Here is a 16,824-nt window from a genome sequence, read left to right as displayed (position 1 = left end):
CTACCTCCTGCGGTACAGTGTGGGGCCAGTGAGCTCTTCTACCTCCTGCGGTACAGTGTGGCGCCAGTGAGCTCTTCTATCTCCTGCGGTACAGTGTTGGGCAGTGAGCTCTTCTACCTCCTGCGGTACAGTGTGGGGGCAGTGAGCTCTTCTACCTCCTGCGGTACAGTGTTGGGGCAGTGAGCTCTTCTACCTCCTGCGGTACAGTGTTGGGGCAGTGAGCTCTTCTACCTCCTGCGGTACAGTGTTGGGGCAGTGAGCTCTTCTACCTCCTGCGGTACAGTGTGGGGGCAGTGAGCTCTTCTACCTCCTGCGGTACAGTGTTGGGCAGTGAGCTCTTCTACCTCCTGCGGTACAGTGTTGGGGCAGTGAGCTCTTCTACCTCCTGCGGTACAGTGTTGGGGCAGTGAGCTCTTCTACCTCCTGCGGTACAGTGTGGGGCCAGTGAGCTCTTCTATCTCCTGCGGTACAGTGTTGGGCAGTGAGCTCTTCTACCTCCTGCGGTACAGTGTGGGGCCAGTGAGCTCTTCTACCTCCTGCGGTACAGTGTGGGGCCAGTGAGCTCTTCTACCTCCTGCGGTACAGTGTGGGGGCAGTGAGCTCTTCTACCTCCTGCGGTACAGTGTTGGGGCAGTGAGCTCTTCTACCTCCTGCGGTACAGTGTGGGGGCAGTGAGCTCTTCTACCTCCTGCGGTACAGTGTTGGGCAGTGAGCTCTTCTACCTCCTGCGGTACAGTGTTGGGGCAGTGAGCTCTTCTACCTCCTGCGGTACAGTGTTGGGGCAGTGAGCTCTTCTACCTCCTGCGGTACAGTGTGGGGCCAGTGAGCTCTTCTATCTCCTGCGGTACAGTGTTGGGCAGTGAGCTCTTCTACCTCCTGCGGTACAGTGTGGGGCCAGTGAGCTCTTCTATCTCCTGCGGTACAGTGTGGGGCCAGTGAGCTCTTCTACCTCCTGCGGTACAGTGTGGGGGCAGTGAGCTCTTCTACCTCCTGCGGTACAGTGTTGGGGCAGTGAGCTCTTCTACCTCCTGCGGTACAGTGTGGGGGCAGTGAGCTCTTCTACCTCCTGCGGTACAGTGTTGGGGCAGTGAGCTCTTCTACCTCCTGCGGTACAGTGTGGGGGCAGTGAGCTCTTCTACCTCCTGCGGTACAGTGTTGGGGCAGTGAGCTCTTCTACCTCCTGCGGTACAGTGTTGGGGCAGTGAGCTCTTCTACCTCCTGCGGTACAGTGTGGGGGCAGTGAGCTCTGCTACCTTCCTACTCAATTCCTGCTTCCTCTGTTTCTGGTCTCCTCCTATCAGGCGAGCTCGTGGAAAGGTGTAGCAGGCTCCGCCCCCAACAAGCTCAAAGCCGCCGCTGAGGGAAACTGAAGTTGTTAGCTTCTCCTCAGACGAAGTTCCTCGCTTTACCCGCTGTTCTGAATTTAATCGCTGTGTGAACAGTTGAACTGACCTCTTCTGCCCTGGAATCAGTCTGAAAATGACGCTTCCTTCGGCGCAAAGCACAGCCACCCTGCGCACCGTGAGCGTCGCCTCAGAGCCGGCCGTGGCCACGGTGCTGTCTCCCGGACAGTTCAACATCAATGGAGCCTCGACCCTGCGGACGGTCAGCCTGGCGCCCGGATCTCCGCTACAGTCCGTCCAGTACGTGAACGGCACCGTGGACGGAAACTTGCTGCAGGGAAACGTTCGGTACCTGGTGCCGGTCCAGCGGTCCGCCGAGTCCTACGTGGTGCTCAATCAGACGCCGGCGATGGTGAACCCGGTTTACTTACAGAACATGCAAAATGTGCAAACTGTGCAGCGGGTCAGCGTCAGCAGCGTGGAGGAAACGGACAGCCTCCAGCGGCTGGTGAGGTTTTCATCTGTTTCGCATAAAAGTCACCAAAGTTTCTTGGGTGAAACTACGAGATTAAAAAGTAGTAAAGACAAAAATACACTGACCTTATGTTTGTTCGCCACATCCTGCCGTGGTGCTGCGTTTTCTTGTGTTTATCGTGGACTAATGTTATTTTAGGAGATATAAACCATCATTTTGGATGCGTTACAAACCCACTACAGCTTGGCCTCCTCTAATTGCTTTAAACCAATAAGACTTGAATGACGATGGTCTCAGCTGAGAAGACGATGAGAGACACAACATCTCAGTGTTCTTGTTCAATGAAAAAAGGCCTTTGATTTTATTTTTATTATGATTTAAGTCTTGATTTAAACGCACATCTGAAAAAACAGCTTTACTGTTTGTGGGTTGTCATGGGTGAGGAGTTTACCCTTCAGTGTCATTTTACCCAGTCCAGTTTAAACCAGCCAGGCCAAGCTTTAAGAAAAATTATTTTGTAAGACATTTCAAAGTCTAGTTCAAGCTGACGTTTGACTGTTGATCACACTGGTGGCAATAGCATTATTTTATCAGCACATATTTTGTATTAGTCCATAACGCATCTATGATGTGATACGATTTTAGTCCACGAGCTTTTGCTGCTTGATCATCTGACCCATGAAGTGGAGGATGAAGGACTTTGTGCTGGGACAGAGCTCCAGTACAGAGCCAGATCTTCTTTTTTTAATATTGCAGTTCAATGCTAATGATTAGTTCACCTAAAGCTGCCGTGCTTGTTTACTTTGCTCATGTTTGTGTGGGCCGCTGGTCATTTGAATGATTTATGCAGTCTCTTTTACACATGCTCTGTTCGTCACATGACGAGACGTTAACAAACGGATGCTTCTTCTTCCCATTTAGAATATCAATGGCAAAGCTTCATCTGTGTTCAGCCAAACATCAAGCCCAACCAAGAGTCCTGAGCCACCAGAGGTAAGGCCATAATTTCATGATGATGCTACCCTGGAGATGATTTCATATGCGGCAGTTACCTTCACTCACACCTCCCCACCTTTTTTCCGTTTTCTTCCATTCACGCTAGCATTTATTTATAGTGCATAACATTTTGAAATATTATAGTTGCAGTGTGGTGCAGCATTTATGAGCATTGTTTATATTGCCTTGTCTTTATGGACAGGCTTCCGTTGAAGTGTTGTTGTGCGTGTGTGTGCATGTGCGTGTGCATGTGTGCGTGCGTGTGTGTGTGTGTCAGCAGGGTTTATGAGTTTGGGTAATAGAGTTGTACCTGCAGGGTGTGTTGTGGGTGTGTCGGACTCAAGGAATTGTCTCGTTCATTCCCAGATGACATTGTGTGGGAACACCCTTTTCGATCTGACTATGTTAATAGTTAAAAACTCCTGTTGGAACAGAAAAAATAATTGTCATATAATAATTTGCATTCATGTGATTGCTTTTGGAGTAACTTTTCCCACAACTAGATGACAGTCAGTTGGTGCATGCTGTAGTACAAGAACCAGTTTTTTGAGCTCATCTGGGTAGGAAGTACCAAATGTTGTATGCGAGACGTAAAACACAAATAAATATCAGAAATATCATTAATTGTTTGACGCTTAGAGTGAAAAGAGCTCTCCTGTCACCCATTCAGGAACTATTTTGAGATTTGGATCTCATTTTCCCTGATGGTAACATTATTACCTTGTAATTACCAACTAGGCTTGTTTCTAATAGTGGAATAGTGCATAGTCATAACTGTATTCTGCACAGGCCACATGTCACACCATTAACATCCAGTGGTTCTCCATATTTGTTTGGCTGTAAACCAAAATCTTGCCAAAACCTGCATGACGCTTTTCTTCCAGAACCCGCCTATTTTGCTCTCTAGCGGAAAGTTGCTTTCATCATATTTAATTAGAATTTCTGTTTCGTCATTCCTGAAAAGTATACATGTAGTTAATAAGACATTCCGTATATCCAGTAATTAAAGGAAGCAATACAAACACAAAATGAAAAGAGACAAAAGAGTAATAATGGACTAATATAGGCACATAGTTAACGTTAAATCCGTAACATCAGTTTTGGCCCAAGGCTGATGTGAATTCCACGCATGAACATCTTACATTATGTAACTTTTAGATACTTTACGCAACAGTGGAGAAACACTGAAAAGACATACAACAGTTTCTTATTTAGTTTTTGTCACTTGTCTCTCTGGTTTTTCATGTCTCAGGCCAACAACCTGGGGGGGAAACAGCAAATGTGCTTCTCTTCTGATGCACGTTAAGCTCTTCTCACATTCACTGTACAGAATTTTTATGCATTCAGAAAAGTAGAAGAAGTGCTGTTCTGCCATGCAGCTATGCGGGTGCTTAACCATTTATCCATACCAGTGAGAACATGAGTAAGTGCATGCTAGGAAGGGGACAGTTAACACACTACAAAATAAAACCCAGTAATGCACACATTTTCTAATTGTAATCACAATTAAAATGTACAAAGTCACAGAGAAAGTTAGTAGCCAGCTCCTACATTCTCCCTGCTCCCTGCAAAGCATCCACCAGGAAACATACATAAAAGAAAAAAAATAGACTAAACATTAAAACTACTAGAGATGACTTTGTATTTATGCATGTTGTAGATGGTTTTATGAGGTTCTCTATCCAGGCTTGATTTTGATGTGCATTAGCAGAGATGGCATATTCTGTATGTCCAGTAATTAAAGGAAGCAATACAAACACAAAATGAAAAGAGACAAAAGAGTAATAATGGACTTATATAGGCACATAGTTAACGGGCTGATAGCAGCAGGAAAGGCTGGATTCTATATTGCAGGGGAAACGATAAGAAAATGTGCAAATCAAACCGAGAAGCTGCTGGTGTTTCTCAGAACAGTGGACTGACCACCCCAGAGTCCTCAACATTATTGAGAGTGGTTGGGATTGCTTAGATTGTAGATCATACTTTTCATTGAAGCAGAAAATGAAACCTTCTTCTAACTTCTAAGACTGAACTTAAGAGATGTGGAAAAATATCCCAGCAGATTTATTTAAAAAAAACTGTAAACTATAAATTCAGTTAGATTTGATTTTGTGAAAAGTCTAGATTGAAAAGCAGACACACTGAGAGATGTGATGTAAGCTGTGTGTTTCTTTGTGTGGTAGTAGAGAGTTTGAGTACGATAGCTTTTTTGGGTATGGTAGACTATTAGGTGTTCATCCTGAATGACATGTTTCAATTAAAAGTAGTTCATTTTAAAACTTTAAGAAAAAATGTTAGACTAATATCGACGGGGCATAGTTTTGGTTGCTGATATGATGATTTTCATGCTATCCTGTTGTTACTGTATGCATGTGAATACCTTGCAACAGACACAATATTATAAAACGGTGACACAAGCCTGATTCCTGGCTGTATCGCTCTGTACACGCTGACTGAACCTATAAGATCCACGCACAGACATGTTTAAAATGCTGTGCAGAGAAGACCGGATTGCCTCATGGGTGCTGATAGTTAATCTTATGGACACTTTTATCCTCAGGCAGAAAAACTCTCTGACTGTAACTTCATCTTGCACACTTGGAATTTGGCTAGATTTACCCATTTATTGTGGGAAGAAGTGCTGAAAATGTAAACAATGTTCAGGTTAAAGGTGTATTTAGAAGTACCCTTCATTTCAAATGAATGAGAAAATTACTAGGGTTATCTCCTCTCGTGAAGCGTTGACAGATTTCCACGTTTATTGGTCATCTGCTGAAACTTGGGTGAACAGACTAACCAGTTTTCAAAGATGCCATTAGTTGCCCTGTAATTTATTAAAAATTATCTTTGGGCCATAATCCTTAGGCACGTTAGAACAGGAACAGTCAGAGTTTCACTTTTATAAGAAGGCTACCATATAACATACAAGAACTGTAAGTCTTCATTGCTGTGCAAAGTCAGTGGCATCCCTTAATTTTTTAAATTCCTAGTCATAGTGGCCATCAAGAACATGTTATTCAGAGATATTTGACAAGATTAGATACACTATGTGGACAAATGTGTTGGGACGTACCGCTTAATCATTGAATTCAGCTGTTTTTTTCAGTCCCATTGCCACAGGTGTATAAAATCAAGCGCATAGCCATGCAGTCTGCTTTTACAAACATTTAATTCTCATTCCCATTCTGATGAACCAATCACACAAACCCACATGCACTGCCTGGAGCAGATAGCTTCCACACACACACAGCAGACCACACCAGATTTTGCTGTAAGCAAACCGTAGGAGATTTGTTCTCTGCACAGCTCACAGGCTCCAAAATGGCTTCCACACTTGACCAAACACACTGAATTTACAGAGCAAGTGGTCCTGGGTCCAGAAAAAACTCTAGTGTGAAAATGCTGAAGAGTCTGAAAGGATGTGTAACTGTAACTGTCAACTGTAACTGTCTGTTACTGAGAAAAGTAAAAAGATGGAAAAAGTTTGTAAATCAAGCAAAGATTCTGCTGGTGTACTCACAACAGTGGACTGGCTGCCCCTCAGAGTCCAGACTTCAGCACTACTCAGTTATTTGATACCACTTAAATCATGAAAAGCAGAAAAAGCAGAAAGGCAGAAAAACGAAATCCTAATGCTGCAGGTGTTCTGTGAAAAACTGAAATCTAGTCTCCTAAAAAGAATAGAAACTGTGGACACTGAAAAATTAGATATTGTCCTTAGTTTTTTGTGTTTTTTTTTTAAAGAAAATGAATAGCTTGTGCATAATTTCAATGAAAAATGCCATTTAAATAAATTAAGCATTGTCTCATTTTTGTGTTTCAAGTGTATTCAAGTAATTATGTTGTTATAAATGCCAACTTCGTTAATAACCATTCATAGTGTGATTGTAGTACAGAGGCAATGCACTTACATCATTATACAACAAGAAAATTTAGACTGTGAAACTATGAGTATTCACTGTGTGCTGTTTAGTGTTTTAAATGACTAACAACATATTACTCACTACTTATGAACATAATAGGCTGTCAAGAGATTAGTATGTAACTATTATTTTTAGGTTATTGTTGTGGGACAGAAGTGGTTTTACAGCTAGTGGGAAGTTATTTAATACTGGGAACAGAAGCTGCTTAGCAGTAATAAGTGTGCTTTATGATCAAGGGTCCTGGTAGGTGTAGTTGCTGTCCTTATTTATAATGTAAAATCAGGGTGAGGCAAATACATCTGCAGGAAACTTCTTAGCAAAAATTGTTCCCACTGATAATCCTGCCCGTGGACATGATTTTAAATTTCCACCTATTTCAAAGCAGATAAGAGAATGCAAAGACCAATAAACTGTCCATTATTGTAACCTTTAGAGGTCTAGAGCTATTACTGTCATTTTGCTATGGTACACGTTCTGAATTTCTCTGAATTTCTCAGTGAGCTGCGAGTGAGCAATAGTGTTAGGACGTTTGTTAGGATGTTTCAGGGTGTATACAAAATAAGGGTTAGCCCCTTGAATTGTTGATTTATTGTTGAGTTATTAATCTTTATGCTTATTATTCAGTAACTGCTATGAATTGTATAAGGTAGGTAGTTATAAGTGTCAGAAGTCTACACCTCCTGAAGGTTTAATAGAGTTTAAGGGGTTTAAAAAAATAAGTAATGACAATAGATGCTCTTGAGATATTTAAAGGCTACCTATGATGCTTTTCTGTTTTTTTCCCCCTTTAGCATGTTATGTAGCTTTTTGTGCATGTAAATGTTCTGTAAAGTCACAAAGGCCTAAGTACACGCCAGAGAGAGTAACTATCTCCCACAGAAACCACTCTCAGTGTTGTGAATTACCTTGTTGGATTTCCAGCCCTTGTCCTTTGTTACAAGATGATATCATCTCGTAACACAATCCTTATTGCCCGTCTATTGGCTAGCTTGGTCCCCCTTACAAAAGAGACCTACAAAGTAGAGGTCTGCACTAATTTTCAGTCTTGTATGTGGGAGCAGATGGATGAGCAGCTGTCTGGAGTCGGTAGTGGGCCAAAGCATGCATGAAGAGAAATTAGAATAGAACTAACAACCATTTGTGTCACTGTGTTTGGCACACTGTGAAATTAGACCTCTGCATTTAACCCATCCGTGCAGTGAAACACCCACATACATGCACACTAGTGAACACACACACTAGAGGGCAGTGAGCACACTTGCCCGGAGCAGTGGGCAGCCCTATCCATGGCACCCGGGGAGCAATTGTGGGTTAGGTGCCTTGCTCAAGGGCACTTCAGTCAGGCACTGTCAGCTGAGGGGATCGAAACGGCAACACAGGGCTGGTTCCCTAACCTCCAGCCCATGACTACCCCTGGTCAATGCACGGAGCGGATGGAGCAAGCCCCTCTTCCGTCTCCCTGTTCTAAAAATCTGTTTAATATGTAGTCCTCATATAGAGGACGTATCAGATATTAAACTGATAAGAACAGATACGAACAGATAAGAACATATCTCGCAACTTACTGACTTCAAATGAACTGACTTCAACAGAAACTGTGTGAACAATGCAAATTATTGTAGCTTGTAGAAGTGTTGGAACCCACAGTTTATTGGCCACGGCTGCCGAGCCCAGCAAAATACCAAATATAACCATTCTGTGGCTCAATTTATTGTGCCAGTCAGTTTACTGTACCAGTGACTCCGGTCTCAAGTGTAATGGAATTATTTGGACAAAAAATTTTTTTGCTTTTTTCTAAAATTGATAACAAACACTAGTCAATAGTCACCCAAATCTTTTCAACCAAACCACATCCAGGTTTTCCTTAATGTGTTGCAGACTTACCAGTGCCATTTAGGGTGTAGTTTGACTTACCCTGAGCTATAAAAGTGAGCAAAGCTTCAACAAGTAGCTGAACACAGTGAGCAGCCATTTTAGACAACAAGTGTCTATGGATGTAGTAGATGAATACTACAGATTACATTCACAGTTTCTGTTGTTTCTGTATATATGATCATTTTGAATCTGAAGTAGAGACACACTATATTGTCAAAAGTATTCGCTCACCCATCCAGATCATTGAATTCAGGTGTTCCAATCACTTCCATGGCCACAGGTGTATAAAACCAAGCAACTAGGCCTGCAGACTGCTTGTACAAACATTTGTGAAATAATGGGTCGCTCTCAGGAGCTCAGTGAATTCCAGCGTGGTATCATGATAGGATGCCACCTGTGCAACAAGTCCTGTCATGAAATTTCCTCACTACTTAATATTCCACAGTCAACTGTCAGTGGTATTACAACAAAATGGAAGCCATTGGGAATGACAGCAACTCAGAGGTCACCAACTTTGTGCTGAGTCAATCACTACAGACCTCCAAACGTCATGTGGCCTTCAGATTAGCTCAAGAACAGCGTAGAGAGCTTCATGGAATCCATGGAATTCCATGTCCGAGCAGCTGCATCCAAGCCTTACATCACCAACTGCAATGCAAAGCATTGAATGCAGTGGTGTAAAGCACCACCACTGGACTCTAGAGCAGTGAAGACGTGTTCTTTGGAGTGATGAATCATGCTTCTCCATTTGGCAATCAGATGGCTGACTCTGGGTTTGGCGGTTTCTGGGAGAACAGTACTTGTCTGACTGCTTTGTGCCAAGTTTGGTGGAGGGGGGTTCATTGTGTGGGGTTGTTTTTCAGGAGTTGTGCTCGGCCCCTTAGTTCCAATGAAAGGAACTCTTAATGCTTCAGCAGACCAAGAGATTTTGGACAATTTCATGCTCCCAACTTTGTGGGAACAGTTTGGGGACGGCCCCTTCCTGTTCCAACATGACTGCACACCAGTACACAAAGCAAGGTCCATAAAGACATGGTTGAGCGAGTCCTGACCTCAACCCAAAGAAAAACCTTTGGGATGTATTAGAGCGGAGACTGTGAGCCAGGCCTTCTTGTCCAACATCAGTGTCTGACCTCACAAATGCGCTTCTGGAAGAATGGTCAAAAATTCCAATAAACTCTTAAACCTTGTGGAAAGCCTTCCCAGAAGAGTTGAAGCTGTTATAGTTGCAAAGGGTGGGCTGACATCATATTAAACCCTAAGGATTAAAAATAAGATGCCACTCAATTTCATATGCGGGTGAAGGCAGACGACCGAATACTTTTGGCAATATAGTTTATGTCTATAAAGTGAAACAACAGACAGAATCGGACATAATCTAATACCCAAATGTGAAAGCGTGCATATGAAGGGACGACACCTGTAGTCTAAAATAGCTGTCTGCTGAGTTCAGGGTGAAGTTCATGGTGAAGTTTTTTTTAGTTGTGTAGTTTGCAGTAAATCACACTGGGCCCTAAACCATGCTGACAAGTCCTTGCTGACTTAATGAAGACCTGTATGTGGTTTGAGCAGATGTGAATTCTAGTGTTTTGTAAGCAGCATTAGCCTTCTAGCTCCAGCGTTAAACTGAAGAAGCAGAATTTGGATACCACTGCAGGGGGCATTCTGAACGCCATGGCAAACACATTTCCAGCACGTTCCTCACACAAACCACTCAATCAGTGGCCTCTTTGTGAACTGCTCTGGCTTGGCCTGAAACTGAAGTTGTTATGCACACAGAGCCCCATGCAGTGAATGTCAGTGAGAGATCACGACAGCTCTTTTTTGTGTTTTTCTGAAACACCAGTGTTTTTCTGTCACAAGGCCAACTTGGAGTGAGACATGTCTGTAGATGTCCTCAGGTATATCATGACAAGAAACACTTAAGAAGGTCAAAGACAGGCACCCAAGTCCAGGCGGTGTGTGAGCTGTTATGAGGGAAGATTATTTTCCTAGTAGAGGCCTGGTCCTGATGTGTAGCCACAGGCCGTTGCTTTGGCATTTATGAGCATAGTGTTGTTATTTCAGGGAATTCTGCAGATTTTTCCATTTTTTGCATACTTTTGTCGCTGAGAAGTGAACAGTCTTTCAGAGTGGTTTGATGTGAAATAGTGATTTGTAGATAAAACTTTGTTTTACAGTGGTGGTGATAGGAACAAGATGATGCAATGTCTACAGCATAAATATATAATTTGTTCATCTACACGTGTCTTCTGAGCTTTATTTATAATGTTGATAATGGTCAAATCTGAAAAAACAGTTTACTTTGAGGATTGTTTTGGCTTCCCTGCTTGTACCTTTCTGCCAAGAATGGCTTTTAAAAATATGTTTTTAGGCCAAGATCTTATCTCAAGACTATTAATATAACAATGCTTTCTAGCAACAGGCACTGAGCTCACAACCAATTCATATAATAATTTACTGTGAGGTAGTTTTGAAAGGCAAGAAATGCTTCAGATGTCCAGTTCTGTCACCTTCACTATGAGCAATTCTGACTCTGTAAGCTGATTTAGAACAAAGCATTTCACATCAAACCACTCTGACTTTATCATAATGATTTGAAAGATGTTATCTTGTGAGTTAAATACTCTGTGGTGTGGTGTTTACTTCTTTGGTTCAGGACATATGGGAACATTTTTCTGCTCTTTTTTTTATTTTGTAACTAAGGAAGGTAGCCGTTAAAGACTCAAATCATTTTTAAGATCCTTTGTTACCTGCATGGACTGAAGCACTTGAGTGACAGCGTTCAGTATGAATGTAATCAAGTGTGCAATTCCACACTTTTGGCCTGTAGCCAGTTTCAGATGATCAAATACTCAAACCAGTGTTTCTGATCACAACAGCCGCCAAAAGGTGGATTGCATAATATCAACACATTCAGTATCAAGGTCATGGCATATAATGAGGCATCTTTATGATTATATCTCAAAAAATGTTTTTTTTTTTTGTTTTTTGTTTGAGCAAACGTACTATGTGCATTGTGCAAAATGTATAATTGAATGTAATGTAGTCAGTCTAGTCTAATCAAAGAAACAGTCTTCCACAGTTTTACCTTTTAGTTAAACACTAATCTGGTTTGAAAGAGGATTCTCTCTGCAGCTTCTGTTTGCTTTCTCGCCCACATCACGAGGTCTGGCACAGCCTCTCTTTGAAAAATGAGCTCTCTTCTTGTTGCGCTTTCCCTCCATTCACTGTAGGCCACAGTGATGGCCCTCTTTTTTTACTCTGTAACAGAGAACTCGGCCTCACACGTTGACCTATTTCTTACTGTTCTACTGACACAGGGAAAGCCTTGTGCTCCAAAAAGATCCTGAGAGCCATTGCACAATTACAGGCTTAGTAGACTTGTGTTCTTCTGCTATGTCTCTTTTTATGATTCCAAGCAGTAGCTTTGCAAACAATTTTGGACTGGATCAAGTTGAATTATTTTGTTTTTCTAGCCTGGATCTAAGGGGGATTCGAGGGGAGATGGGTTATTACATTCCTGCCTACATCCAGTCTGAAACCATATTCATACCAGTTTAATAGGTTCTGAAAGACATGACTTATGAAATGTTAGTTCTGGGTCTTGCAGAAGTCAGTTTTAAATGATCTAGCGTTGTTCAAGAGCCTACAAATATGAATAAATATAAACAGCACTGTGCAAAAACGAGAGAGACCACCTTCCATTTATTCAATTTGCAGTCAAAACAGCCATTGATTTTTCCACATTTCCATGTCTTAAAATAGCAAGAAACAGAAAATTTCTTACAGAAAAATACACAAAAGCTTCCAATATCAAATCAGTATTTAAGTTGTTCACTCTTCTGCACTATTACTTTGCTTTTTACTTTTCTGCACTCTACTGCTGCTTTAACTCTTCCATCCATCCAGTATTAAAACCACTGAGTTACAGCTGCATCTGCCCAAAAAAAGCTGTTTCCAAACGTGTCACTAACATTCACACAAGCAGCTACCCAAACACAGTTTAGCTACCATGCACATTTCTTTCTCATATGCTGTAAAATGGCTAAAGGAGAAGTTTGTGAAGAGATTATATAAAGGACAATGAATTTGCATAAGGAATAGGAAAGTCAAGAGAAAACTTAAAAAAAATAACAGGACTAGAGCTAGAGTTTAAAAAAATACTAAAAGATAAAGTGAGACTCTTAATAACCATGCAAGACCTGGTAGACCGAAGGGAGGCAGGTCTGGACTCCAGGCAGTTCTAGCTCCCACACTCTCTGATTATACTGCAATACTGTTGTAACTTGTGCAGAATATGGCTTGCTGTTGTCAGGTTGAAATAAGCATGCACGTCCCTGAATTTATTCAGCAATAATGGTGTTTTAACAGATGTGCAAGTTTCCAGCTAATACGCCCACATACCATGGCAGAGCCTGCATTTTGAACTTTACACTGGTATTTGGATGTTTCTTTTCTTGTTTTTTTTTCCCCGTTAACAGTTTGAAAGGTTGGCTTGTCAGATCACAATACATGTTTCCACTGTGCGTTAATTTCTGATGAGCTCACATTTTGAAAAGTTGGCAGTCTTTCACTGGCAGTCATAACTTGGATTCGTGAAGCCAGCAATGAACAGTGTTTATTGACAACAGTTTGTCAAAGTATTCCTGAGCCCATGATCTCCATCACATAAACATACTGATTTTTAATGCATCTGAGCACTATAAATTTATTTACAGCAACATAAATTTATCGATTACTGCTTTCTGTTTTTGTTTGCATTTTACCTACTATTTGATTGTACAACCCCAATTCCAATGAAGTTGGGACGTTGGGTAAAACATAAATAAAAACAGAATACAATGATTTGCAAGTCCTTTTCAATCTATATTCAGTTGGCTCAGGAACACTTCAGAAAACCATTGTCAGTGAACACAGTTCGTCGCTCCATCTACAAGTGCAAGTTAAAACTCTGCCATGTAAAGCGAAAGCCATATATCAACAACACCCAGAAACGCTGCCGGCTTCTCTGGGCCGAGCTCATCTGAGATGGACTGACGCAAAGTGGAAAAGTGTCCTGTGGTCTGACGAGTCCACATTTCAAATGGTTTTTGGAAATCATGGACGTCGTGTCCTCCGGGCCAAAGAGGAAAAGGACTGTCCGGATTGTTATCAGCGCAAAGTTCAAAAGACAGCATCTCTGATGGTGTGGGGGAGTGTTAGTGCCCATGGCATGAGTAACTTGCACATCTGTGAAGGCACCATTAATGCTTAAAGGTACATACAGGTTTTGGAGCAACATATGCTGCCATCTAGGCAACGTCTTTTTCAGGGACGTCCCTGCTTATTTCAGCAAGACAATGCCAAGCCACATTCTGCATGTGTTACAACAGCGTGGCTTCGTAGTAAAAGAGTGCAGGTACTAGACTGGCCTGCCTGCAGTCCAGACCTGTCTCCCATTGAAAATGTGTGGTGCATTATGAAGCGCAAAATACGAGGACGGAGACCCCGGACTGCTGAACAACTGAAGTTGTACATCAAGCAAGAATGGGAAAGAATTCCACCTACAAAGCTTCAACAATTAGTGTCCTCAGTTCCCAAACGCTTATTGAGTGTTGTTTAAAGGAAAGGTGATGTAACACAGTGGTAAACATGCCCCTGTCCCAACTTCTTTGGAACGTGTTGCATTAATTGAACATTAAATATCTTGTCTTTGTAGTGTATTCAATTGAATATAGGTTGAAAAGGATTTGCAAATCATCATATTCTGTTTTTATTTGTTTTACACAATGTCCCAACTTCACTGGAATTGGGGTTGTATATAGTCGTTTTTATATAGTATAATGTGCCATAATAAAATGTATTTATTCATGTTTTATATGTGTTTAAAATGAAAAATATTTAAAAAGTGAAATTATATAATTATCAAGACCTGTAAGCTAGTTTTGTTAAAGTTATCGTTGGCATTGGTACTTGGTACCAGGACATACTTAAAGGGGACTTATTCTAAGTCTGGTCCTGAAAGTCAGGTCAGCGTCTTTTCAACATGGCTACAAAATTGAAAACGACCTCTTCTTGGCTTCCAGTAGTTGCTATGTGTTGGGTGCGGGTGTACCAAGCTTACTGGGAGGTGGGCAATAAGGTTTGTGTTACGAGATTACATCATCTATTAACAAAGGAAAAGGACTGGAATTCCAGAAAAGAGGAGGAGAGAGTTTCTCGCTCTGGTGTCTATGTGGAATGTTTACATGCACAAAAAGCTACATAACAGACTAAAGGACAGGGAAAACAGAAAAGCATGATAGGTCCCTTTTAAAGATTAGGTATCATTCTTGAAAGGGGAAAAAGTGGTATCTGTACATCTCTAAGCAAAACTATAGAGCGTGTTGCATCTGTTAGCCATTGCGTAATCTACAACTGAAAATGTGAATATGGAGGGGAATAATAAACAGAGTAGGGCAGTAGGTTTGAGGCAGTAGGAAAGGCAGGCTGGTGAAAATACTGTAACTCATGTAAGGCAGAGTGTAAGGATCTTATTCAGTAGCATGGACTTGCACAATATTGTTTATTCACAGTCATCCAGTAGTTGCACACTAATCAAAACCATCAGCTGTAGTCAAGAAAAGGCATGTTTTTTTTCATGCAACCCTAGCATCTTAGATTGCTGGGTGGCTTTTGAAAAATGCTTTTTCCCAAAATATTCAGCTGGCAGTGTAAAAATCATTTGCAAATCATCACTGTATCTCAAATTTTTACTTTACATGAGAAGACAAACATTCTTAACTTTTAATGTAAGTTAATGTAACGAGATTTTATTCTAAGCATTTTTGGAGCACTTCTATGGGCTCAGTTCCACACAGCTGCCATCTTCAAATAATGTAGAAAACTATTAAAATATGCACCAATGTTGTCTTCTTGGGATTTGTTCTTGGTTAAAAACAGAATCTACACACATTCAAGAGCACAAAGGTGCAAACAGTAAGAACATATCATGAACTGGTGAATGAGGCCCAATGCTTTTTTTTTCTTTTTTTTTCTTTGACAGTAACAAAATGGACTTTTGAGTGATATAAATAACAGATTTAAGTGTGGGGACAAACTGCTGTCGCTAACCAGAGAGGCAGTAAAAGTACTTTGACTGAACAAAATTTGCATGTATGAGTTGGTAGGGAATGGGGTAATTATCATGGGTAAGCATTTCAGGCATGTTGACTATGACTTCACCCAAACCTCTGAGCACAAGCGGAATCTCTCAATAGAGAGGAAGTGTTGGTGTGGACATGTGCCCTTGCGCACACACAAAATACTGAACTGTGTATTGAACAGACTTGCACATGTACAGTATCTAATTTGAAGGTTAAAGAGGTGGAGCAAGTGTTTTGAAAGTACATGTTGTGAATCACTGTGATTTATCTGGTGAGATGGAGGGTGAGGTACTGCTGTCATCTCCTCACTCCCTTAGTTGTTAAAGCAGTCCATCACTCTCACTCTCTAACTCTTCTGTACCTGCTCTTTCATCACTTACCTCCCGGCATTTGCATCCAGCTCTGCAGAGACTTACGTCTGCCCCACATTATATATTTTAAAATTTCTGTTGTAGAAAATGAGAGAAATCGACAAATAAAGTCAGAATTCACTGAGTAAAATTTTTTTTGTCCTTAGTCATCCACTCCCACAGCGACAAGATTTGCCATCTTTTGAGCAAACAGTACTTTATATCAGAACAAAAAACAGCAAAGCAAGAGCTATTGTGCTTTTTTCATGTGCTTTTTTTCATGTGCATTTAGCAGCATAAGAGAGAGAAAAAAATAATTTCAGCTTGGTTTTCATTGGTTAACAGTTTTCCATGCTAGGCATTCCCTCCACACTACAGGATGTTGAGCCATAAATATTGAACATGTTTAATATATATGATGCAAAAATCAGGGTGGCCACAACTTTACAATGAGTGTGTGTGTTGTGTGTGTGTGTGTGTGTGTGTGTGTGTGTGTGTGTGTGTGTGTGTGTGTGTGTATAGGGCTGTCGAAGTTAACGCGATAATAACGATTTAATGCAATCTCAGTTTAACGTGATTTTAAAAATATAAAAAATATTAAAAAATATAAAAGTATGATGTAATAAAAACTGATGTAATAAAACTCTCGTCTGTATTTTTGTCGTTTTTCACTTTTTGACAATTTGACTTTGAATAATTTGAAAGTGCTTGTTTCCATTTACAGTTTTTGAAAAT

The 16,824-nt window shown here is 41.2% G+C and overlaps 1 protein-coding gene and 1 pseudogene across 2 annotated transcripts in view; one reads left to right on the top strand and one right to left on the bottom strand.

The window, feature by feature from the left end:
* Positions 1–855: 855 nt before the first annotated feature.
* Positions 856–16,824, top strand: part of pof1b (POF1B actin binding protein) — a 36,431-nt gene continuing 20,462 nt past the window's right edge. The window contains exons 1-2 of one of the 2 annotated variants that reach the window (XM_017704326.2): positions 856–1,851; positions 2,740–2,811. In XM_017704326.2, the coding sequence (XP_017559815.2) occupies positions 1,480–1,851; positions 2,740–2,811 (444 nt within the window). In that variant the 5' untranslated portion in view covers positions 856–1,479. The remainder of the gene's footprint in view (positions 1,852–2,739; positions 2,812–16,824) is intronic. The other variant, XM_017704327.2, reaches the window with a different exon arrangement.
* LOC119265467 lies at positions 8,117–8,290 on the bottom strand (annotated as a pseudogene).

The sequence above is a fragment of the Pygocentrus nattereri genome, chromosome 16 (genome assembly GCF_015220715.1).
Source record: "Pygocentrus nattereri isolate fPygNat1 chromosome 16, fPygNat1.pri, whole genome shotgun sequence".
NCBI classification, from domain to species: domain Eukaryota; kingdom Metazoa; phylum Chordata; class Actinopteri; order Characiformes; family Serrasalmidae; genus Pygocentrus; species Pygocentrus nattereri.
Note: the sequence above shows the minus strand (reverse complement) of the source record. Positions and strands in the feature narration are given on the sequence as shown.